Below are 24,767 nucleotides of genomic sequence, written 5' to 3' on the forward strand. Positions count from 1 at the left end.
CCACTTTAAGCCCCATGGCTGGAGGGCTTTATTTTGTTCAGTTCTGTGGTATGCCTGGCCCAAAGGAAGCACTCAAACATCTACTGAAGGAATGAATGAAATGTCAGCTCCAATCCCCAAATTGGCTACCCTGGGGAAAAATTTTCCTCAGGAAATTGAATTCTACCAGCATAGTATCAAACAAGGACAGAGTGAATTCAGAGGCCAATCCTGCTGGAAAGCCATCATTTTAATGAGAACTTCTCCTGTGCTGACTCCCTCCCCTCAGAAGACTCTTTTCCTGCTGAAAGCCAGTATTTTCTATTCCCCAACCAACTCCCAAACTCCAGATATTGCTGTCTTCCATCTGCAGAGTTCCAACCCTAGCAAGAGCATTATGTGGAGGGAGGGTAAAGACTCGACAGGAAAAAAAGCGATGATGACATGCCCCATGGTTCATTTCTGGGTTTCTTCCCAGGCCAATTCAAAACCTCCAAAATACGGTCCAACAGGCTTGCACTTCTGTGACAAACTGTTCACCCACATCTCTGACTCAGACCAGGTGTCCTCCCCCCAACATGGGCAAGGCCTGGTGGGGAGGACACCCCCAGCCTTTCCCAATACTAATAAACAGCCCCTTGGTCTGAGCAGCACTGGAGGCGGGCTCGGGAACCATCCACTACTACCGCTGTGGGGCCAGGCCTGTCTCATAGCCCTCTGTCTTCATGTCGTTGAGCCCTAGCTCCTCGTTTTGGTCAAACGTGCGCTTATAATGCTCCACCTTCATCTCAGGATCATCTTCAGGTGCATACACGTTCTGCAAGGTCAAGGACAGACAATCAGCGCCTGTGCCACCCAGCTATCTGCCCCCTCACCCCACCAGGTGGCTTCCAACTCCCGCCTTCCCAAAAACTTAATGAGTGTTTTTATTCTAAAGGCCTCCAATTCCCCATAGCTAGTCTCAACTAGCGAGCAGCAACAGAACCCAACACAGTCCCAAGAATGGGACCCTCCAGCCCTAGGCAGAATTAGGTAACAGTCTGTCTAAAAAACTTTCTATCTGCACCTTCTTATGAAGAGTATAGCAACAGTCTTAACCATAGAGAGACCTTAAACAGTTCTGCCTGACCAACAAAAACTGCTCAATAAATGTTACAGTTATTATAAATCACCAGAATATCTCTCCAGTCAGTTTAAAGCCTCTCCGGTGTCCTATTTCAGCCTCTGGAGAAGGCACCATTTCTCCTCACTCCACAATTAGATTTGTGCAAAGTCTAATTCCATTAGATTAGCAGCAAAATGACAACTCCATTGCTAGGGACAAGAGCTAAACTAGAGAAAGAAGGAGCCTAGGAGCAGCTTCCCCCCCCCCCCCCGCCCCCCTCTTGACACACACTTACAGTCTCTCCTGCCTGCCCCCACTTCCTTAGGTCTCAAATTCTAAGAGGTCTCAAATTCTAATATATAAGAGGTTCCTTGATAAAAAGCAGTTCATTTAGAATCACGTCTCCAGCTTCTGGAGAAATAATACATATTCAAGGAAGGTCAGAAAATAGTTCTCTGTTAACTATCAGGGAAGGTCGACCGTACCTGCAAGTAGCTGTTTCCTGCTGGATCATTCATAATAAAGTGGGCCTTCACGTTACCCTCAAGGATCTAAACGAAAGAGAATGCAGCACATAAACTTTACATCCCTCCTAGTAAGAAGGGGCTGGTCTACCAGACAAGAACTAACCCAATTTACTGGGTTGGGCAGAATCCCCAAAAGTTTCAGAAATGCTGAAATGAGGTACCTCTCAAAGTGGAGCGGAGAAGACCTAAAATAAAGGCTGTGTGAAAGTCACTTAAGAAGCAATGTGACACCCTGGATCTCCTCTCCCATTCCACATAGGTCCCTTCTCCCTCCACCCCATCAGAAAACTGCAGGATTCACACGATGGCCCAGGGGGCGCCAGCCTAGTTGAAGGATGGAGGGACAGGAAGCAAGACCGGGAGGTTAAGAACGTGCTGTTATTAGAAACACACGTACATACCCAGCCCTCTTCCCACACTCAGCTCTCAGAACACTGCCAGCCAAGTTGTCCTCCTCAGGCCGGGAAATGGAATACCCACTGATGGGGTGAGAAGCCCAAGAGGGAAAACCTCATGACACTGGCACTGGGGTTTTATAGCTCAACAAAGGGCTAAGCTAACTCCCCCTACAAGGAGCCCGATGTGAGTGAGATTCACCTCCACGCTGGTGTTTCAGCCCTCTGCTTTTAAGTCGACAAGGACTATCAGCTACCCGAGCAAAGCCCCAACCTTTGAAAGACAGAAAGTTAAATGGAAAAAAAAAAAAAAAAAAAAAAAAAAAACAAACTTAAAAGGAAATGGAAACTATGCAAGGAAAATAAAACATCAAAAAAATACAACCAACATCAACATTCTCATGAGAAAAAAAACACTACATCCTTAAAACAACAGGATGCTACTTGGAAAAGGGAGGAGGGAGAGTATTCCAAAACCCGAAAAAAAAAAAACAAAAAAACAACTCTTGGAAAAGTAGTATAAATGAAAAACATGAAAAACCCAACTACAGCTACTAAAGCGCTCCAACAAAACAAGGGAGAAAACCAAGAAAGAAGAGGACACGGCCTATCGGAAACCAGGAGAATCCCCAACAAGTTGGTTAGATGTTTAGAAGGTGGCAGGACAGGGTATGCGGCCTCTTGCCCACTGGCACCCCAGGACCACACGCACCGAAGGGCCAGAATCAACTCACCTGGTCTAACTTCTGGCTGAACTCCTGCAGTTTCTCCATCTGGTCAGGATTGGAACTGTCACCCAGTGTGAAGGGGTTCTTGGTCACCTGCAATAATCGGCATCCAAACTGCTAGAATACCAGGTTTGACCATTAAGCTCGTGGGGAATGGCAGGACGGGGCCCAGTCGGGGAAGCCTACGTTTCCACACCACCATCCTGACCTAGGCGGCCACTGCTAAGAATACAGAGATTAACCTGCCAAGATGACAACTGGCAATATGAAGCACAAACTATAAAATGTCCTGACGGCACAAACTCTCGTTCCAGTTTGAAAAAGAAATGCAAAGTATAATTTATAAAGACAAAATGCCTGACGACTGAGAATCAGGTAAGTGAAATGACTCAAGAGAATAAATATATGGGCTAAATCAACACACATGCCCATACATGTTGGGGAGTTTCAGGTTCTGGAAGGACCCTCCTCCCCTCATTTTACAGTGAAATGAGTGACTTACCCAAAACTACAAAATACCTACATTGTTCCAGAGGTAAGCCTGAGAGTTTCCATTCAGAATTTCCCGTCAACTTATCTTCACAACCCAAACTAATATTTAAGTCTCTCAAAATCAGCTTTAAGGCAAAGAGACCCCCAGTTAAGAGCTCCAAAAACCAGGGCGTGTGAAGCCTTCTAGCCCCCTCCTCACAACCACACTGCTGAAGCGGCCTTGCGCTATACTCAGGCAACTCACCAGTTCCCGGATGTCTTTCAGTAGCCCCTCCAGTGTGGTGAACTTGCCCCCGAGGACGGCCATTCCCAGTTCAAATTCCAGCTCTGGGATTTCCACACTACACGTCTCAGACTGGGAGATGAGAGTCAAATTAGGCTTGAGAACAGAAGCCTCTTAGAAAAAGCTAACCAGAGTCCTCCTGCCAAATTAATACTGCCAGTGACAGTCTGGGGAAAAACCTGCCCCGTTCTCTCCGACTCTCCAGTTAAAGCCAGGCTCATGCCTCTCCGTGTAAACCACAGAAATGGAACCACGCTAATAAAGCGACATTCTGAGTCATGGCTCCAAGTTGCCAAGTATCCTGTCATTAAAGACCAGAGACAAGAGCCCTTACAGACACTGGAGGCATAAAGCTGCCAAGTCATCAGAGAGAGTTTATGGGTCACCTTCTGAATCTGTACTTCCTAGCATGGATTAACTCTACTCAGGGATTAACTGAGATTAACTCTACTCAGGGATCCTGAAACCCAGGGAAGTTAGGTGGTACCACACGATCCCAGGATGTAATTTTAAAAAGACAATTTCCCCTAGATAGAGACAGCTATGCGAGGCAGACAGACACTTTTCCAAGCAGGATGTTACCTTGAGCACGTCTCTGGTCAAATCTGAAGGATGTGTGATGTGGAAGGTGATCCTGGTGCCCAAGGGTTCTATTGCACCTCCAGATTTCACCTGCACAGACAACAGCGGTCAGGAACAGCAGCAGAGAAGATGGGATCCTCCCCTGGGGCCTGGGAGACCTCAGAAGGGTGGGGGGGCGGGGGGTGGTTTAGACCTCCAATCAGGCCCACTAACAGCTACCAAGGACAGAGCCTTGTAAACTAGCAGGGGTGGCAGTCACCCAAACCGAAGCCACCAAGAGCCGGCCAGGAGCCTGCCAAAACTTACCCCAAATTGCCACCAAACTCTGAATTTGCCTTTGAAAAAAAACTGACTCTTCAGGTTGAAAGGGACTTTCAACCGCATGTAACATGTGGATGCACCTTATAATATTCTGGGTTCAGAATTTAAATAGCTTTAAAAACAGTAAGAATTTAACCAGCTTATGCTTGGGTACACTCAGGGAAAGGTAATGTACAACCCTCCAAGGCAGGCAATTCTGTTTTCAGAAAGAGCTAGAAAGTTTTTTATTATTGAATCAAAATCTGTTTCCCTGCACTTCCAATCCTTTAAGAGGTGGGTCAAAAAAAGGGTCTCTCAAAAAAAAAAAGAGCGAGCACACCTCTCTCTTCCATATAACCAATCTTTAATGTCTTAAATGAGTTATAGTATCTGTAACTTTTTTTCTTAATTCCCAGTTCCTTCAAGGACTCCTCACCCTGCCTTAAATCCAAGAGAAAGACCCAGCTTCCTCCCACTTCATCCCAAAGCAGATTCAGGACAGATCAAAGTTAAACAGGGGTAAGTTACCTCATTGGTCCGATGGCCACAGCTGTCACAATTGGTAGCCATGATGATAACCTCCTTAAAGTGGGGGATTTCTGGAAGATGGGAGTTAAGGAAGTCTGCTTCCAGGATAGCAAGAGCACCTTCTGGGGAAGAACAAATCCAAACCTTCAACACAGTTGCTAGTCCTAGGACTGTAGGAAATAGGTCACAAGCAGTAGCCTAACTCAGACAGTTCTACAGAAGAAGGCAACATTGCAACCCACGGCAATCCTTGTTCACAGATAATTGAAGACAGGACTCAGGTCAAACACAGGACCCTAAAAACCATGGCCTCATGCTCTCTTTGAACCCAAAAGCCACGGTGCACAGTCTCATCAAAGGCAACACCTTCCTCATCGCTTGGAATAAAACACATGCTTTCCCTGAAGGGAGGACTCCTCCCCAGCCTGCATACGCTCTTCGTGCCCGAGTCACAGGAGGAGCAGCCCAACTGCCTGACAAAAGATACGAACTAGTTTCATGTTGGTCTGAGCTGGAGCATTGCATTCTGGACAGTTTGTGTTGAACTGCAGCACCTGCAACACAACATGGGGACGGAGGGTGAGCCCAGCTCCGGCTAAAACCACGCAGTAGGTGAACGAGCACGCAGTCACCGCCTGCGTTGGTGGTGAGGGACTGAGCAGCACCAGTCTCCGCCCACAGCCGTGCTCCCTCCTCCGCAGCAGCCCATGGCACTCACTTCGTTTCTGAGATCTTCCTCTTCTGGCTTCTCCTCTGGTGCCTCAGCCTAGCGTAGCAGAGATACAAATCACACGCTGGCACATACACCCCAGCGTCCCAACACCCTGCCTCGGAGTGAGAGAAAATATTCTGGCCTGTGTATGTCAGCTGGCCATATGCGTTTAACAGAGAAACCAGGAAGCAAAGCCCCAGTCCACGGAAGAACAGAGCTTAAGATAGGATCACAGTCACCAGCAACCTTTGTTGTACAGTTTATCCTAAGTCTTTTTAAAAAAAATTTTTTTTTTTTGCATTTATTTATTTTTGAGAGACAGAGAGAGATAAGAACACAAGTGGGGAAGGGCAGGGAGAGAGGGAGACACAGAATCCAAAGCAGGCTCCAGGCTCTGAGCTGTCAGCACAGAGCCTGATGCGGGGCTCGAACTCATGAATTTGGAGATCATGACCTGAGCCGAAGTCGGACGCTTAACCGACTGAGCCACCCAAGCACCCCTAGTTTATCCTAAGTCTTGACATGAGCTAAGAGACACACAGACATGCAGAGATAGGGTACGCAGGGCAGCAATGACAAAGGAAGATTCCACTGATTCCAAGCAATCCAGAGAGCAAGATAATGCCAGAGCATTCTGCCGGCTTCTTCCTTCTACTTACCTGGAGCCCCAGCATCTCTTCCTGTTGTACAGTCCGGTTATAGTGTGTGATCACCAGGGCATGATCTTTCTGGGGAGCATGTGGGTTTTCCACAAAGCTGTTTCCTGAGGGATCATCAATGATCTGATGGAGGGAGTCATTACAACAAGAAATTACATATGCTATTCCACCTACCATCAGACCTCTCCGGCACCAGTGGAACAATCCCAGTCTTAAGGGTCTCTCGTCCCCTAAATCTAGGGAACCCAGAGTTCCTCAGTACTCACCAGAGTGAAAGGAGAGGCCACTCGCTTTAGCTCTTTCAGTCTGACAATGAACTCATCAATTCTTTCAGCTACGGCTTCTTCGTTTGCCTGACATGAACAGATGGTAAAAAGCATTGGCCCTGCTGACAGACCCCACTCCCTGTCAATCCCACACCACCTCCATCAGGAAGTCACCACCTGTCTTAGTATAAGTGGGAACAGAGAGACTCAGACTTCACAAGAAGATACAGCATGTAAGTTTGGTTGTGCCAAACAAGATCCAATTTCTCACTCATTCAACCATGTATAGAGCCCAGGCTCTCACGCCAGTTTAGAAATACAACAGTAAATAAACCAGAGTCCTCTCACGGGGCTCCTCAGCCAGTTAGGAAGACACATGACTAAATATGCAATTATATTACTTCCTTTACAATAAATATAAGGTACGGTGGAACTCTCAGGAAGTAGAGATGAACCCAAGGGGATTAGGAAAGGCTCTTCAGAGGTAGTATCATCCTACCTGTCTGAGATGAGGTCTGAATCTACACTGGGAAAAGGGAAGTAGAAAAGATAGTAGATGCAAAATCGACAACATCCCGGCAGCTACAGCATCACCATGTGCTTCCCCCAAAAGTTCTCCAACATTTAATCAGAGACAGTTCAGCTACATGGGAAGCTGAACACTCTGCTTGGATACATAAATATACGTATACACACACACACATATATATATATATACATATACACATATATACATATATACACGTACATACGTATGTATGTACGTGTATATATGTATATATGTCGTTATTGCTTGAGTTGCTGCAATCAGAAAGCCCCAGCTTACCCTTCGTGTGGGCTGATCCTGCTCCAAGCCAGAGATAGCACGGCTGATCAACCCTTCAACGGTGGTCAGGGCTAGTGAATAAGAAAAAAAGACAAGAGAGTCTTGACTATGCTATCAAATGCCTGTATGACTCTGAGCAATTCACTTGAACTCTCTGGGCTTTAATTTCAACTGTAAGATGAGGAGGCCTGGAACAAGGTTCTATTCATTTGTAACAACAGTGACGCTAACATTCTGTAATATGCACATTACAGTCTATCACACTCTACTGTCTCAAGCTGTTTTATCTTAGTTTTCAGTTTATGTTGAACCAATGAAGACCACAGCAATACCACACCCAAACCCATACACTAGCCACCAGGCCCAGCACTAGGGTTCTTGCAAGAAAGCAAGATTGTAGCCAGGCATGAACAATGAACAGTCCAACCACCCTGACCTTATACCTACCTCCCTTCTGAGTGAAGGCAGGAATTTCAAAATCCAGCTCCGGGATGCTTGTGGTGGCAGAGTCCGTTTTCACCACTTCTCTGTTCATGTCCTGGGCAGAAAAATTTTCAGTCCAGAGAGGTCAACAGTACAGCTTCTCGGGAAATACCCAGCAGTTTCTTCCTCTGTCCATAGCAGGGGTCCGGACGACTCCCACCAAATAGGCCATGCATGAGCCCAGCTGCCCAAATGCTGAGAATACTATTCATAACAACTACTACTCACTTCATTCCCTCTGACAAAATAAAATGACAAAGCACTTTCACAAGCCTTATCTGAACATCTGACAGCACCAACATCATTTTACAAAGGAGGAAACTCAGGCTTGGGCACCTAGAGGTATTCATTCGCGGCCGCGCCGCCTAGACCAGAGCTGTGACTCCAGTCCCCAAGCCCTCTCTTGGACACTAGGCTACCTGCTCTAGGCTCCTCTCACCTCCTGAGTCCTGACGGTCAAAGCGTAGCGCACTCCCTGATCCTGGATCCTGCCTGCCGAGTGGATCTCCGTGTTGTTCCAGCCACAGTGCTCACAGGAAAAGGAGCTCACGATTATTTCTCTGAAGAAGGGGACCTTGGTGAGCAGGAGGCGCGTCGTGCCCTGAGAAAGCAGAAAGCAGCTAGAAAGAACCAACGAAGCTCCAGTTCCCCGTCTAGCGACCCGCGGGCGTGCCTCGCCTCCGGGTCTCCAACTGGGCCTACCTGGGTCGCCGACCCCACCGCCCTTCCCCGCTTCAGCTCAACCTCCCGCCGCCCGGGGCCGCGCCCCCGCCTCACGTTGCGGTAACAGTTCATGCACAGCGACTCGATCTCAGTGGGCTGCTGCTCCTCATCCTCGGCGCTGATGGGCCGGAACAAGTGCTCGGGGGCTGGAGCCTGGGCCGGGGCGGGTGAGGGGGCTGCAGTAGCCGCCGCGGCCCCAAGCTCGACAGCCCCGCTAGCCGCCATCGCCACCACGCGCAGCTCACGCCCCCACTTCCGCCTTCCGCTCTTTTCGTGGCCCCACCCCCTTCCGTCACTTCCGCTAGCTGTCAACCCGTCTTTTCTTAAAGAGGCCGCAGATTTGGGACCCTAGGGAACAGTGTCTGGCAAGGTTTCCTCACTGCTGGGATTCTATGGTCCAGACTTCCAAAGCCAGCCGGATTCAGGCTTTGCCTCCACCTCAGTTCAGGCGTTGCTTCCCCGCAGGACGTCCTCTCAGACCCAGGGCACTGTTTGGCTCCTTCGCAATAGCTCCATCCTACAGGGTTCTAACTATTGTCCGTAAATACAAGAGCCTTGATGGCAAGAGGCTTGGCTTGTCCCTCCGTACCCACAAGGAGGTGCGGTCCAACCTGGGCTCTGGCTCCACTCCATTGTTGGGCCAGACATTTGCTTTGGCTATAGATCCCCCTCCCTCAGTCCCTCAATCCCTCTCTCCCTTTCTGTTCTCACTCCCGATTTCTGTCCTTATAAACACCTGCCCAAATTCCAACCTCAAATACACAGCCCTCATTTTTACTCCCGCCCCCTCATCCCCAACACATCAAACCCCGGCTGACTCACCCCTCCTAGTTTCCTAATTAACAACAAAAACAACTCTTTTTTTGGTAAACTTTCCTTTCTGGTATCTCCTCTCCCTGGGCACCTCTCCTCCAGTTCTGTTGCTAAATCTAGGGTGTCAGGGAAGAGGTCCAGCCTGTGGGTATGATTAGGCCAAATTCATATGGGGTACTGAGAACCCTGTGCCAGGCAGGCTGCATGGGGAGGAAAAGGTGTTGGACAGGACATTTCCAAAGGTGCCAGACGGGGAGTATTTACCCTTTCCTCTTCCCCCCACTTCACCCATCCCTAATTTCAAGTTCCCAGAAGGATCTACGAGGACATTTGTTGTCCCTGAGTGAGTGTGTACATGGGGAACAGGGGCTTAAGATTTGGAAGTCCCAAGAAAAGGGTCCATCATAAAAAAGCCATTCAAATCTGGAACAGCAGAAGCAAGGGAGACAGGCCATCTCGGGAGCCTGCAATTCATGCACACTATCCTGTGATAAGGTTGGCGAACAATGCAGGTGCAGAGGAAGGGTCTGTAACCCAGGCCGACACCCAGGCATGACAGACAGCAGTCATCTAAGGCAGGGCCTAGCTAAAGCCAGAACCCTCTGACAGACCTGGACTGGGAGGGGGTCCATGAGACAGAGCATTGAGGGACTGGAATGAGTGATGGGTGCGAGGCCACTGCTTTCAGACACAGCCCAAATAAGAGTCACACCAGACAAATATGCATCCACCATACACCTCTATTTCATTTGAATCAGAAGTCTAGGCTTCAGCCTGGGAGTCAGAAGTGAGGGGCCCCAGATGGAGAGGACACAGAGTAGGCTTCCCTGTGGGTTAAAGAAGCCCACAGAGTCTGGAGGGTTTGGTCAGCTGTTTCCATGTAGAGCTATATAAGGAAATACAGGCTCTGCTCCCTCTCATCACAGCCCCCAGCACCTGTACCCACCGGCATCAGAGCCAGCAGGGGTATAGACACACCTTCATATGCTCTTACATATTTTTCTCCCTTTTCCCTTTCCATTCCCCAACAGAAGCTGTCATGGCAGCCCTGGCGAGAAAAGAGCTCCTCTCTGTAGACCAACTGTAGCGGCGGCCACCAGGCGGCCAGAAGTGATCGGAGTCAAGTCCCAGGAAGAAGAGGCACAGGCTTCCGGCACCATGGCAACAGGCTTGCACAAAATTACCTGCACACAGAATGCCTCTCTCCCTCCCCACTCCCACCATCCTGGAATGGAGCAACTTATGAGGATTCCCAAATGAACACGGGAAGCTGGGTTTGCAAAGCCTGGTGAGTATAATGCATCCGGATGGGGGAATCGCCAAGAGGCTGAATATTCCAGGAACAACAGTCCCTTTGGAGGCCACGCCTATCCTGTGCAGGGCCCTCCACCCTCTGCCCAACAGGCCACTGTCAAGGACTGAGCCACACCTGGTGGGGGCTCAGATCCTGAGCTCTGACAAGAAGCCTGGAAGTGGGCCTGGACACGTAGACAATCAGGGCTCCTCTTGATGGCCGAGACCATGGTCGTGAAGGCTGTAGTTGATGTCTTCCCACAGGTCTTCGAGACGGGCCTGCAGCTTGCTCAGGGCCTTGCCACTGTCCCCTTGGAGAAACTCTGGGGCGAAGGCACTGTGACCTGGAGGGGGCGGCGCCAGCTGCAGCTGGACCTCCTCGGTCTCCCGGGCAATGGCACGGGTGAAGGCGGCGATCTGCAGGAAGGTGTCGTGGCGGAAGGCCTGGAGTCGCTGACGCACCTCCTGGGACAGCACCTGGGGGTCCCGGCTGGTCCCTTCAACCGCGCCATCAGCGCGGGCGCCGGCAAAGGCGCTGAGCTCTTCCCGCAGCTGGTCCAGGTTCTGCCGGATGCGCGCGTGCAGCGCCTTGGCCTTGAGCGTGAGTTTGCGCGAGAGCGTCTGCACGCAGCGGCTGAGGCGCGCGGGACTGGCGACGGCGTGCGGGGCCACGCTGCGGTGCAGCTCCTGCACGTGGCGCCCGATGCCGCTCACCAGGCGCTGGGCGTAGGGGTGGAAGAGCGCCTGGACGCGGCCCGTGTGGTGCGCCACGAGGTTCTGCAGCTCCCGCAGCAGGCCCCGCGCCTCGTCCACGCCGCCCAGCAGCTGGGCCTTGGCGCCCTCTCCGACCACGCGCAACTGTTCCTGCAGCTCCTGTACGCGCAGCGCCACCTGCTCCAACAGCTCCGCGGTGTAGGGCTTCAGCTGCCGCCGCAAGCCCTCCAGGTTCCAGCCCACTTGCTCGTGCGCCTCTGCCATGTAGGGCTCCAGGCGCGCCCTCACCTCCACCAGCTCCTCCTGCAGCTGCCGCCGCATGTCCGCCGGGTCCTGGGGGAGCGCAGGAGGCTCCCTCGCCTGCCCACTGAGAGGGCCCAGCTTTTCCAGGAACTTGTCTATATTGCTGAGGTCTTGCTCAAGGCTGTCTTTCAGGCTCCTGGGGAAGGGGATAGACACGCAAGTCGTCAGACTTCTAGCCCCATCATCGCCTTTACTGCGGACACATCACTCACTGATCAGCTGCGGAAACCGAGGATGCAGGGCGGTGGCTCTAGTCCTACCTGCGGGCCAACCACACAACCCCTCGCACGGAAGTACGAACACACACGGCACGTGCACATCCAGACCAAAACTGCGCCCGGAAACACAGAGGCACCCGGACTCTCGCGTATTCCTTTCATTCTGGGAACACGGCCGGGGGGGGGGGGGGGGGGGGGGGGGGGGGGGAGGGCTATTTGCAGCTCCCGGGTCCCACCCCTCAGCGGACAGGGGCAGCAGCCATCAGTGAGAGCAAGGCGGACGTGGGGGCGCCGCTGCTGGCAGAGGGGGCTGCACAACCCAGGAAGTCTGGAGGGGATAAAACTAGCACAATTCGGTTCCTCTGGGCCAGTGAGGACTAAGGAGGTTGAGGAATCAGAGGCGGCACACCACAGCTCAGCTGTCTCCTCCCTGCACCCACACCCCTTGTCCTACTAGCCACTCACGTGGGTTCCCATGCCAGCTTCTGCCGCTGGACCTGCTCGGCCTTGCCTTTGTCCCCGCTGCTCTGGCTGAAGCAGTCCCAGAAGCCTTTCTGTGTCTGGGCACTTGCAAACGCTGTGGACAGGGATGTGGTAGTTAGGGGCTGTGTTTCCTTCCCCAGGGTGGATGGGGGACCATCAGTCCAGCCTCCACCCACCGCTCCGCGTCGAAGTCGGGCAGAGACCCACCTGGGAGCAGAGCCAAAGCCCAGGTCAGAAGTGCAGTCATGCTGGCCATTATCTACTCAGAAGGAGGATGAAACGAGGCCTGGTTAGGATGAAGAAGCCAAGGAAGGGACATCTCCCAGATTTGCACCAGGGACCCTGCTCCAGGGGCAACCTGCCCCATCTGTTAACCCTTCCCTGGGGTGTGTGGAGCACAAGGCTGTTGGGGCTGACGAGGGCTGATCTAGGTGAGCATGGCTGGGAGAGGAAAGGGGGGTTCGGGGAGGAGGACTTCTTTATCACCTGGGCCACACAGCATGGAGTGTGGAGCTCTAACTGCTTTGTAAAGCCCCACCCCCACCCCCCAAGCCCCCAGGAGAAGCCCCTTCAGCCACTTCTGCCACCACCCACCCCCTTGCTCACCCACCTTCCTGCCTCCCACCGTATGGTACACCTTATGGAGTACCCCACGGGGGAAGAAGCAATCCTGCCAGAGTGCTCCGAGAGGATGCCCTTGGTCCTTACTTTCTGCCCCCAGCTCTCTGCTGAGACCCCTGCAGTCCCCTCCCTTGGGACTCTGACCCACATCCCTCCACCCAGCCTCTGCTCACCTGCTCGGTTCTGGGCACAGAGAGCAGACATTCAGCTTTATACTCCAGGGGCCTGGGCCTCTGGCAACAGTTGCCCTGAGTAAATACCACGTGGAGGTTCAAAGAAGGATGACCTCAGCTGCCTCCCAGCACTCACCTCCTGCCCTTCCCTGGCACCCAGAGGGTTAATGAGTGCCCTGGTATCAGGGGGGCTCTCCAGGAGAAGAGTGAGGAGTGAGGCCGAACTCCTCACCCAGTTCCCCCCAAGCCCTGTGACCTTCAACCATCCCACTGACCAGCCAGCTGGCCCACCAACAGAGAAGAGCCTCTCTGCTAAGGGCCCTGCTCTTACTCAACTGCCCGAGGCCCTGTGCCCCAGCTAGACGGGGACGACGTCCAGGGTTCCGGCAGAACCTGAGCAGCTCTGGCTCCATCACTGGCTCCATCACTGGCTACTCAGGCAGCCTGGCGAGAGCCAGATTTATAGAGTTAAGGACACTCCCATCCTCCATGAAATAATCCTGGAACTGCTGGGAAGTCAGATGTGACAGGGGGAAGATGAGATGGTTAGAGGCACCTGGGTCCAAAGAATTAGAGCAAGAGGATTCTTCCCACAGGAATACTCCACCCACAGGGCTTCGGAGGAGGGGAAGCCAGAGAGCCCAGACCTTTGTCCAAAGTCACTCCCACTCCATAGACTTAGCCACACATTCCTGAACTCCTGATTTTTTTATCCTAAATGTACCTTGAATCGGCCCCCTCCATTTCTACTACCAGTCACATCACAGCCCCTCTTGCCTCTCACCTCCATCACATCCATAGCCTCAGACAAGTCTCTCTGCCAAAGTCCTGCCTACTCAGTGTATTCTCTGCTGTGGCTCATCCCAACCCACTCTGGTCTCATCTCCTACCACACAACACCCTTGGCATTCTCCAAGCACACGGTCTCTTTCAGGACCCTCAGCCTTCATACATGCTGTTCCCTCAGTTTGAAATTTCCTATCCCTTGGTGAACTTACGTTCTCTCTCTCTCTCTCTCTCTCTCTTTTTTTTTTTTTTTTCCAGACTTAGTTTGTATGAGTTAGGATTAGTTAGAATTACAATCCCACTTTTGGGTATACACCCAAAAGAGTTGAAAGCAGGAATTAGAGCAGATATCTGTATGCCCATGTTCATAGCAGCATTATTCACAACAGTCAAAAGGTGGAAACAGCCCCAACTGTCCATTGGCAGATCAGTGGATATGCAAAACGTGGTATAGATACACAATGGAGCATTATGTAGCCTTAAAAGGGAAGGAAATTCTGATATATGTTATAACATGGATGAATCTTGATGACATTACGCTAAGTGTAATAAACGAGACACAAAAGGACAAATCTTGTATGCGTCCACTTAAATGGAGTACTTAAAATAGGCAGAGGCTGAAAGTAGATTAGAGGTGACCAGGGGCTGGGAGAGGGAGGACAAAGAGATAAATTGTTTAATGGCATAGAGCTTCTGTTTGGGAAGATGCCAAAGTTACTGGTGGTCGTTGCACAACAATGTGAATGTACTTAATACCATTGAATAGTTGTGCACTTAAAAATGATAACTTTCAGGGTGGCTGGCTGGCTCAGTCGGTTAAGCATCTGACTCTTGCTTTTGGCTCAGTTCATGAGCTCATGGCCATGGGATGGAGCCCTGTGTAGGGTTCTGTGCTGAGCGTGGAGCCTGCTTAGGATTCTCTCTCCCTCTCTCTGCCCTTCCCCATTCTCAAAAATAAATGAACATTTTTTTAATGATGATTTTCATGTTATGCATATCTTCCCATATATTTTTTGAAAAAGCATTTTCGTACTCTATTGGTTTTCGGAGAGGCTATGATATAAAACATAGCTGCACTATAGTTTCTGTTTGCAAGTTAGTATCATCACCACCCCTTCCAAGGTCTTGTCCGTAATGCAGAAGAGACACCTGGAACCATATTTCCCAGAATCCCCTTTCTCCCATAGGCCTAGGTTAGAGTCAGTGTGAGAGGCAAGAGGAGAGACTGTTACTCTTCACTGGTAGTTGCAGGAAGATGCATAGGCAGACAGACGGCTTAAAACAGCTTCGGGATGACCTTGTTAAGAAGCACACCCATTGGTTTCACAGACTAAGACAATTAGGTGAGCTTCTCGTTTGTAGCTACTAACAGGTGAACTTTTTTGAGCGTCTCTCCTTCAAGCACAAGCTGAGACGGTCACTCCTCCAGCACTTCCAACAGCTTTATCAACCTTTAATTCTCTGTATGAAAGCCTTTCATACTTGAAATACATAGAGTGGCTTCTGTTTTTTTCTGACTGAATCTACATTAATACAATAGGTGGATACAAGACACACTCGTGCTTCCCTATTTGCTACCATCGTATGGTTTTAGTTTCTGTAACATTTGGGTTGGTTGGCGGTCTTTGCACATGTGTATGTGTTACAAGCTTTGTGTGTGGAACCATTTGAAATAATGGTAGACAGCAAACATCTCCTAAGAATAAAGACAATTCTTTTTTTTTTTTTAAAGAAGTTATCCTTATTTTTAAAATTTTTTAACGTTTATTTTTGAGAGAGAGTGACAGAACGCGAGCAGGGGAGGGCAGAGAGAGAGGGAGACATAGAATCCAAAGCAGGTTCCAGGCTCTGAGCTGTCAGCACCGAGCCCAACGTGGGGCTCGAACTCATGAACCACCGCGAGATCATGACCTGAGTCAAAGTCAGAGGCTTAACTGACTGAACCACCCAGGCGCCCCAAGAATAAAGACAATTTTACATAAATACTATTATCACACCATGACAGTTAACATTCTTTAGTGTCACCTAACATAAACTGAATATTCAAATTTTCCCAATTCTCCCAAAATGCCATTTGTATCTATTTTTTCCTTCTTTATTTTTCTTTTTGAATTCAGGATCCAGCACATCATATCAGATTGTCATGCCCCTATGGTCTTTTTTCATTTAGAACAGTACTCCCTAACCCTTGACATTCACTTCTTTCAAAGAGTCCAGGGGAGATGTCTTATTAAATGTTCTGGATTTGACTGACTGTTTCCTTATCATTACATTCAGGTTAAACATTTTTTGTTTTGCATCTTTGGATGTGAAAACAAGTTTCCTACAAGCCCTTTCTTACAGAAGAAATCAGCTACTACATGTAGATGGGATGATATAATCTTTTTTAAAAATTACGGTTTTTGCCGTCCTCAGATAATTGATTCAAGCAAGGATCATCAATGACTGGTAAAACCATAAGGTGAAAAATTATTGGGCAAAGGGATGCTCACATGCCTTCAAAGTATCACCCCACAGATGGATGACTCACCAATTACTAAGATGTGCTTTTACAATGAAGAAATCTGGTGGATCATTTTAACCAAGTGATCAAACTTGGCGTCACCAAATAGCGGGAAAACCTAACATTTTGTACCCCCAGATGTGGTGAAATGAGAAGGGCCCAGCTATGAAATATTTTAAACCAGATAATTTCCACATGAACTTGTTTGCATTTCCTTTTTCTTCATGTTTCTTTGTTGCTTAGTATCTGATGTTCTCAGCTGAATTTTTAGAAGAGAATTACCCATTTGGTTTTTTTTTTTTAATCCAGGAATTGCCAACATAATCTGGGTATCAAGTAAAAATAATTTTAAAATGTGTATTTGTAAAGATTAAAAGGTACCTTATTCTTTAATGTTCTGTATTAGCAGTTTTGCTATGAACACATGAAATACACAGGTATATGGATTTCAAATAAAATCTCAACATGCACCAAATGAGAAGATTTCTTAGGCAGTCTTCCTCATGTGACCTGTCATTTAAAGGGACATTAGTGACTCCTTACTCTAAATACAGAATTTCCAGACTTATGGAGTTACCTCTTAATAAACGCATCCCAAACTGAAAATGGTTGTGGTAAGTCAAACTTGCTGCAAACTGTCCTCCTTCAGTCTTGTCTTCCAATAACTCAGGTGTAAACTGAGATAAAGCAGTTGTTACTCAGTGTGACCGCAGTTCCCAGGTTCCGTCTCAGAACACACCAGGGACGGGGGTAAAACAGAGTAAGCATTCATGATGGATCCATTTTATGTGGTTTATAGTGCTCTCACCAGGCCTAAATGGAAGTCTGTTTAAAAAACAATAGCAAATATATACCTCACATGCACTAAAAAAAAAACCCCAAAAGGTATTTAACATGGCATTGAAATAGCCAAGCATGTTTAGTAGTGACCTGTGCAATCTTTTTTTTCTTTGTCTTGAAAGATGTATTTGCATTATTTGTCAAAAAGAAAAGTAATTAAATGGGCCATCTAGAAGTGGAAAAATATAGTCATTAAAATGAAAAGAAAATCATGTGTCTACAGTTGGAGAAAGAATGAGTAAACTAGAAGGCTGACGTGAGAAAAATCACCCAGAAAGAACCATAAAGAGAAGGAAAATATGAAATGGAAGGTAAGAGACATGGAAGACAGAATGAGAAGGTCCAATACATGCCTACCAGGATTTCTGCAGTGACAATAGAGAGACTTTGGTAGAGGCAACATTCCAAAAAAGACAGCTGAGAAATTTTCAAAATTGAAGAAAGATATGACCTGAATTCTCAGCTGCAGGAAGCATCCTTGAGTCTTGAGTAGGATAAATGAAAACAAAATCCAGACCAAAGCACATTGTCATGAGTGTGAAGAACATCAAAGACCAAGTAGCTTAAAATCAACCAAAGAGAAAGGACTACAAATGAAAATGGCCAAACCGACAGCTGATCTGTGAGTAATACATCTTCAAAAAAACCAAAGGTATATTAATGGCCAACCAAGAATTATACTCAAGTGAACTATTATTATTTAAATGTAACAAGTTAACTTCCGAGAAGAGCCTAGAGCATTGATCACTCACAAATCCTCACTAAAAATGAAAGAAAACTCAGAGAGGAGTGGGGGTACAAATAGAAACAGAGGAAGGAACGAAATTACTAAATGTTTAGGTAAATTGAAAATGTGTTCGTGATTTTAAATGACTTTCTATAAATGTGTGTTATCTATTTAAACATACATACACTTAAAATTACTTCTTTACAACTAAAATTTGGTCCAGTATTGGCAACTTCATACAGTCCAAACTAACATAAAATACCTTTAAATGTAGTTTAGTCTTATTCCCTGCTGTGTTTCCGGTGCTTAGAACGTCGCTTGTCACATGGCAGGGGGCCTCAATAAATATGTATTGCTGAAGGGATTACTTTGGAGGAAGTGATATAAACAATGAGGATCTCAAATATCAGACCAAAGTAGCCTAGAAAATCGGAAAGCAGAGATCAAAGTTAAAGCATTCTACAGTCTTTGCATTATTCAGCAAGAAGATAGGGATATTGATTATCTTTTAGACTTTGTTAGGTCAAGCAGGAATATTAAAATTTTAAGGATAACCCATTAAAAGAATACAAAGGATGTATAGCTTTCAAACTAGTATATGGGAATGAGACTAAAGAACATCAGATTGACTTTTAGTAAAGGATGGTGGATTGATTGCATGCATTAGCCTGCAGTCTTTTCTTGAAATCCCACTAAAGCCGCATTATAGGGCACTTTAAAAAATGCATAAATTCACAAAGAGAATAGGAGACAGGATATTTTGGAAGTTGGAAAGCTTCCATGTGCTCAAATGGGCATCTTTTTAGATACACCTAAAAAGATGAGTTTTACAGCAGCATTGGAGAAACCCAAGAAACCCCCTGATTTGTACCACTGAATGCCCCGAAAGTTCAGACATAAGAGGTGATAGGTCTTTCTAGAAACATGGATGACAATGGAGCTAAAGGTATGGCAAGTGGCTGCAAGTCTGTCTGAAAAGCAGATGTCCTCCCCAACTTCACTCAGCTGGATTACTGACCTTCCCCCAAAGCAGCAGGAAACCAGATGTTTATTCCCAGAGAGGGTAAGAGGGGTCTCTGGCCTGGAGAAAACAAGGTTATTGGGGCCAGCATTCTTATACCCCAAAAAAAGAGGATTTAAGTAAAACTTTATATACTAAATTATGAAATGCCTCCCTTCACATCACCTTTCTCTTTGGCCAAAATGTTGGTCAGTTAGACCTTACCCTCCAGGAAGGAGACTAGAACATTCTCCTGAGAAATATGACTACACCAAGAAAATAGGCAAAAAGAAACACTTTGGGGGGTTCTTTGTGGTTCAAGACGGTCCATCCTAATGTGACTCATGGATGCACGGATTCATATCACCTTCATTTTTTTTCTTCTATTTTACTATGAAAATTTTCAACCATACAGAAGAGTTGAAAGTACAGTGACCATCCTTAAACTCACCACCTAGGTGAGTTTATTAATTGTATATTAATAATATAGTAATTAATATTTTGCTATGTTTGCTTCCTCTCTCTATATGTATGTATTTCATATGTATGCTTGATTTCTGCTCCCTAGCCTGCTTCCCTATATTCCAAACTTACACAACTGGGTAAGAATCTGGGGGTAAATTACTGAAACGTATAGAAAATCAAATAAACCACAACAAAAGACAATTATTAACTGCAAGTAGAAAAAAAGTACTGGAAAAATTACCATTATAAACCACATATGAATAGCATATACATAATCATGATAATATAAATACTGGCTATGATATTGTAGTTTGAATAAGACCTATGATATAATAGAGGCAACTGGGTTGATCAGTGGGTTAAGTATCTGACTCTTGATCTCAGCTCAGGTTTTGATCTCAGCTCAGGTCTTGATCTCAGGGTCGTGAGTTTAAGTCCTGCCCAGTGTGGAACCTACTTAAAAAAAAAAAAAAAAAAAAAAAAAAGACCTATGATATAATAAATTGGAAGGCAGGGAGAGGAATTGGTGTGTGTGTGTGTGTGTTGTTTGTAAGGTGTGTATATGTGAAAGAGAACCCCATTTTCTTTGGCCATAGTGGACAATCATAAGCCTAAAGATAAGATACACCTAAAACTGGAAAATCAGAGAGTAATAACACAGAATTTGCTAAGATCCCAAAGAGGTTTTTGCGGAGTGGAAAACGGGGATGAGCTTCAGGATTTTTTACTTTCTTATCCCAACTTGGAGCATTGTTTGATTCTTTAAACTGTGTAGTTTGATAAAATAAAAACTAAATTTAAAAGTGCATACGATTATTTTTTAAAGGAGCATAACAAAACCAGTAGAAGTGCGAGCAGAAAGATAAAAGGTGCAAAAAAAAAAAAAAAAACCCATGGTAAATAGAAGATACAAAATAATATGATAGAAACAAATCAGTAATCACAATAGAAGGGGATAGATTAAACCAGTCCATAGAGTATCAGCTCTGGAACTACATTGTGTGGGTAACAATGCTGATATGGATTAGCTCTGTGACCTTAGGCAAATTACTTAACTTCTCTGTGCTTCAGTTTCCTTATTAGCAAACTGGGAATAATTATAGTACTTCCCACATAGGTTCTGTGAGAAATAAGCACTTTAATATATTAACAAATGAAATAAAAATACTGAGAGCAAAGCTTGGCACATAGTAAGTGCTGCATAAGAGTTTACTCTTGTTATTGGTAACAATTAGATTTATAAAAATTAGATGTTAAAAAATTCCAGTCATTTACTACTTAAAGGGGCATAATGAAACTATAACATCAAAGAAAAGCTAAAAATATGGCAGAGGAGAGGGACTTTAAAAAGACATACGAGACAATGGGGCGCCTGGGTTGCTCAGTCAGTTGAGCATCCTGCTTCGGCTCAGGTCATGATCTCGCAGTTCGTAGGTTCGAGCCCCACGTCGGGTTCTGTGCCTGAAGCCTGCTTCAGATTCTGTCTCCCTCTGTCTCTGCCCCTCTCCGCTCATGCTCTGTCTCTGTTGCTCAACAATAAATAAATGTTAAAAAAAATTTTTTTAAAGACATACCAGACAAAAATAACGAAAAGAATGAATATATAACAATATAATATCAGAACATATAAGCTTGGGGACAAAGAGGATTAACAGAAGGAAAAAATGTATCAAGGATAAAACATTTACCAGGACCATAAAACTTAACATCATACCCTCAAAAAACATAAACCAAAACACTGCCGAGGCTCAAAGAGAACTCAACACATTTGCTGAGAGATTTTAGTACCATTTTCTCAAAATGGATAGAATCACAGAAAAATAAGAAATGTGAAAAACAGGCAACAAACTTGATGTGGAAAGAACCCTGTACCTCAGGAAATACAGAATCCTTACCATAACTGCATACACACTAGGCCTCAAGGGAAATCCAAGTATTGTTTTTAATAGGAAAATAATAATAATATAATAAATAATAATAATATAATAATACATAATAAATTTAAAAAATTTTTTAAAGGAAAGAAAACCTAAATGTCCATCAGTAGACAGATGGATAAATTCTGGTATATTCACAGAATGGAGTACTATATTCGCTGGTAACAATGAATACATTATATAGAGAGAGACAGGGATATATCACCAAAACAATGTAAAGTGAAAGAAAGCTAATTGCAAGACGATACAAACAATTTTATATTGTTTACATAAATTCTTATGGCATGTGAAACAGCACTGCTCATGATTTATACATACATGTATGTATAATGTTTCATACATACATGTATGAAAGAATAAAACCGTGGATGGAAGGGAGACTCACCAGCCTCAGGCTCATGAGAGCATTGAGGGAACGGAAATGGATGGGGGGGAGGAACAACAGGCACTTTTGCTCTGCCACATTTTGTTTCTTAAAAAAAAAAAAAATTCTAGAGACAAAAACATTAGTGTTTGTCAAATCTTGGTAAAGAGGGCGTGGGCATTCATCATACTATCCTGTGTGCTTGAAATAGTTCATTAGGAGATTTTAAAAAGAAGCAAGAAGTCCTCCGCGTCAAATGGCTGGAGAGAGAAAGGAAGGTAAAGGCTGGGTGAGGTGTATCCCTGGGTTTTGTACATGAGAGGCTCCCGTGAGCCCAGCAGAAGCAGAGGCGGTGGGCCGGTGGATGCAGAAGCGCCAGCCCATGGAGACCCGAGCAGAAAGGAAGAAAGGAAGGGACCTGAGCATCCCTGGGGTAGCTGCTTTGGGGAAGGGGACGGAGACTTGAGCAGGAACTCACAGAAGGCTGACCAGACCCTAGCCACGGGCCCACTGAGAGCTGGAGGCCTTGACTTCACAATGGTATAAATTGGAGCAGGACTTTCTCTAACAGGGCTCCACAAGGTGAAGCTGAAAAAGCAGAAGCCGGCTTAATTCCGGACGAGGTTTTGCTGGAGGAATGAGAGAGAAAGACAGGGGATCTCAGGGAATCTCAGCAAGAGACTTGAAGCCCTGGGCAGGGTGGAGGGTGAGGCCAGAGCCCAGGAGGGGGGTGAGGGAGGCAGCGAGAAAACAGAGGGCTGGTAATGTGCCTGGCAAGGGGGATGTTGGAGAGAAACGTGCTAGAGGGAGAGCAGTTCAGGTGTTTGGTCACCTGAAATGAGATGGAGGAAAAGGATGCCAAAATTGAGGTCAAGGAGCTGAGAGGGGAGCATTTGGCTGCATTTTCCACATGGATTTGATATCCCTTGCACGAAGGCAAGCTCCCAGGAGAAGAGATAGATGCTCAACTAGGAGCCAGGCACACGGTCTCCATGCATGTGGAAATCAGCACTAAGCACAAGTAGGGAGTGTAGCCAGATAGAACCAGCCTCAAAGATTTAGGGGTCTGGAAACAGCAGCCAGTCCTGAAGAACACAAAGGAAGGCTACAGGGGAAACCAGGTGTCCTGAGCAAAGACCAGCTTCCAGCAAAGGCCAAGAAGTGGAGGCTGAAGACAAAGGGGTTTGTTCCAGAGGGTGAAGAAAGGAAGAAGCAATATGCATGGCAGGGGTAAAGGCATGGAGGCAGGAAGCCATGCCATCGTAGCATGGTGGGGGGTGGGGGAGTGGGGGGGAAATGAGGGAGGGCTTAGTCTGGCCAGCACTCAGCAGCGGAACAGCCTGGGAAGAAAGCCTACGAAACACCTGCAAGTGTCCCTGCCCTCTGAGCCCAATAGGATTTGAAAAACTTGATCACAGTGACTCCTCTATTGAGTGCCTGCCAAGTGCCCAACATTTACCTTTACGACCTGTAACACTCCAAGGTAGGTATTGTTATCCTCATTTTACTTACAGAGAAACTGAGGCTCAGAAAGATTCGGTCACTTGCTCAGGGTCTTTCCCTGCACCAATCCCAGGTCTGTCTGACCTTGGAGTCCATGCTCAATGCATCACCTCACGCTCAGGATGAGAGAACCCTGCTCCTGGGACTGGAACCACAACAGCCTCTACACTCCTTGCTGGGAGAAGCCAGGAACCCACTGTGCTCAGTAGAAAGCCAGATCCTGCCCCTTCATCCCAAGGGGTTTACAATTTGGGACAAAAGGGCTGTTGAAACACGGGGAAGCCAGGGTCCGTGTGTAAGCTGATGTAGACACAGGAACAGCGGCTCAGGGCCAGCCAGGGGAAGGACAGCCAAGCCCAGGGACACCTGTCAAGTTACCACAGGGAGTGGAGTCCACCTCTCCCTCCTTATCCTATCCCATACTTAACATGCCCCCCTCTGTTCTCCTCCTCTCCTGCCTGTCCTCGCAGAGATAGAACCAGCTCTAGCTACGGCCAAAACAACAAGTCCTTACGGCTTTAGCCTTGTCACTGTGACCTGTTTACCCTCCACAGACCATGGTCTATCATGTCTGAGAGATTCCCACCTGCTGGTGATGCAACAGCTTGGTGGGGCCAGTGACGTGAACTCTAATACCACGAAATGTACTGGGCACATTCTGAGTCAACAAAGTGCTGGTGTGCCAACAGAGATAAGGGTTTTCATTGTTTATTTGTTTGGGTTTTGTTTACACATACCCTTTTCCATCTCCAAAGATCTGAGGCTACTGGCAGTCAAAATTGAGATGATGATGATGATGATAATGATGATGATGGTGGTGGTGGTGACAGGACCAGTGAAAATAAAAATAATAACACAAAACCATAATCTGATAAGACACAAGATCTAAAAGACAATCACAGAGGCAATTAGGTATGAGAAAATTGTAATTGTTGACTTCATATTGGTTTGGGTTTTCTGGAAGCCCATGAAGCGAGAAATTCAATCAGTTACATTATTGTCATACTCAGAAGAAGGAAGCGCACCAGACTCAAACAGAAAATAAAGCTTTTCCAAACACAGAATAGCTAACTAAATATCCCCGTGGGACTTTATATACAGGGACCTTAGAATTGTAGCAAAAAGTCCCTGGTCATTGGCAATTTTGCATAAGATCGAGGTGAGGTTGCCCAAGTATCAAAGCTTCTGGTGGCCTGACAAGATCTATGGCTGGAACCAAGAGTGCCTTGGCATGTTGAAGTGGGAAGTCCTGTCTATTAAAATATTAACATTAATAGTTTTTTATTTTGTTAATATGTAAAAGACTAGTACAATGTAGAAAAGTCTAAAATACAGAGAAGCACAATTATATATAATCACCCATAACTCCACCATCGGATCTTGTATATTCTTCCATATTTTTTTATCTAGGCATATATTTACATTCATTTTTGACA

General features: G+C 46.7%; 2 protein-coding genes across 2 annotated transcripts; both read right to left on the reverse strand.

The window, feature by feature from the left end:
- Positions 1–211: 211 nt before the first annotated feature.
- Positions 212–8,856, reverse strand: ZPR1 (ZPR1 zinc finger). Its single transcript, XM_042907290.1, has 14 exons — positions 8,643–8,856; positions 8,305–8,466; positions 7,830–7,920; positions 7,383–7,453; positions 6,557–6,643; positions 6,291–6,413; positions 5,638–5,685; positions 5,407–5,473; positions 4,920–4,990; positions 4,092–4,181; positions 3,471–3,581; positions 2,741–2,827; positions 1,570–1,635; positions 212–796 (listed from the first exon to the last, which is right to left on the reverse strand). Exons 1-14 carry the CDS (start codon positions 8,811–8,813, stop codon positions 662–664), a joined length of 1,380 nt encoding a protein of 459 aa, XP_042763224.1. The 5' UTR covers positions 8,814–8,856; the 3' UTR covers positions 212–661.
- A 1,323-nt stretch (positions 8,857–10,179) lies between these two features.
- Positions 10,180–12,668, reverse strand: APOA5 (apolipoprotein A5). The gene is made up of 3 exons (XM_042905512.1): positions 12,620–12,668; positions 12,395–12,506; positions 10,180–11,847 (listed from the first exon to the last, which is right to left on the reverse strand). Exons 1-3 carry the CDS (start codon positions 12,666–12,668, stop codon positions 10,896–10,898), a joined length of 1,113 nt encoding a protein of 370 aa, XP_042761446.1. The 3' UTR covers positions 10,180–10,895.
- Positions 12,669–24,767: the final 12,099 nt, after the last annotated feature.

This window comes from Panthera leo, chromosome D1 (genome assembly GCF_018350215.1).
Source record: "Panthera leo isolate Ple1 chromosome D1, P.leo_Ple1_pat1.1, whole genome shotgun sequence".
In the NCBI taxonomy this organism is placed as follows: domain Eukaryota; kingdom Metazoa; phylum Chordata; class Mammalia; order Carnivora; family Felidae; genus Panthera; species Panthera leo.

Bases quoted from the DNA above. Each gene is read 5' to 3' on its own strand.
- ZPR1 (XM_042907290.1), bottom strand. From the start codon at position 8,813: ATGGCGGCTAGCGGGGCTGTCGAGCTTGGGGCCGCGGCGGCTACTGCA. The intron at 8,467-8,642 runs GTGAGGCGGGGG...CTGCTTTCTCAG, and splicing joins GCATGAACTGTTACCGCAAC to GGCACGACGCGCCTCCTGCT. The intron at 5,686-6,290 runs GTAAGTAGAAGG...CTGCTACGCTAG, and splicing joins AAGAGATGCTGGGGCTCCAG to GCTGAGGCACCAGAGGAGAA.
- APOA5 (XM_042905512.1), bottom strand. From the start codon at position 12,668: ATGGCCAGCATGACTGCACTTCTGACCTGGGCTTTGGCTCTGCTCCCA. The intron at 12,507-12,619 runs GTGGGTCTCTGC...CCCTGTCCACAG, and splicing joins GGCTTTGGCTCTGCTCCCAG to CGTTTGCAAGTGCCCAGACA. The intron at 11,848-12,394 runs GTGAGTGGCTAG...CCCCTTCCCCAG, and splicing joins AAGCTGGCATGGGAACCCAC to GAGCCTGAAAGACAGCCTTG.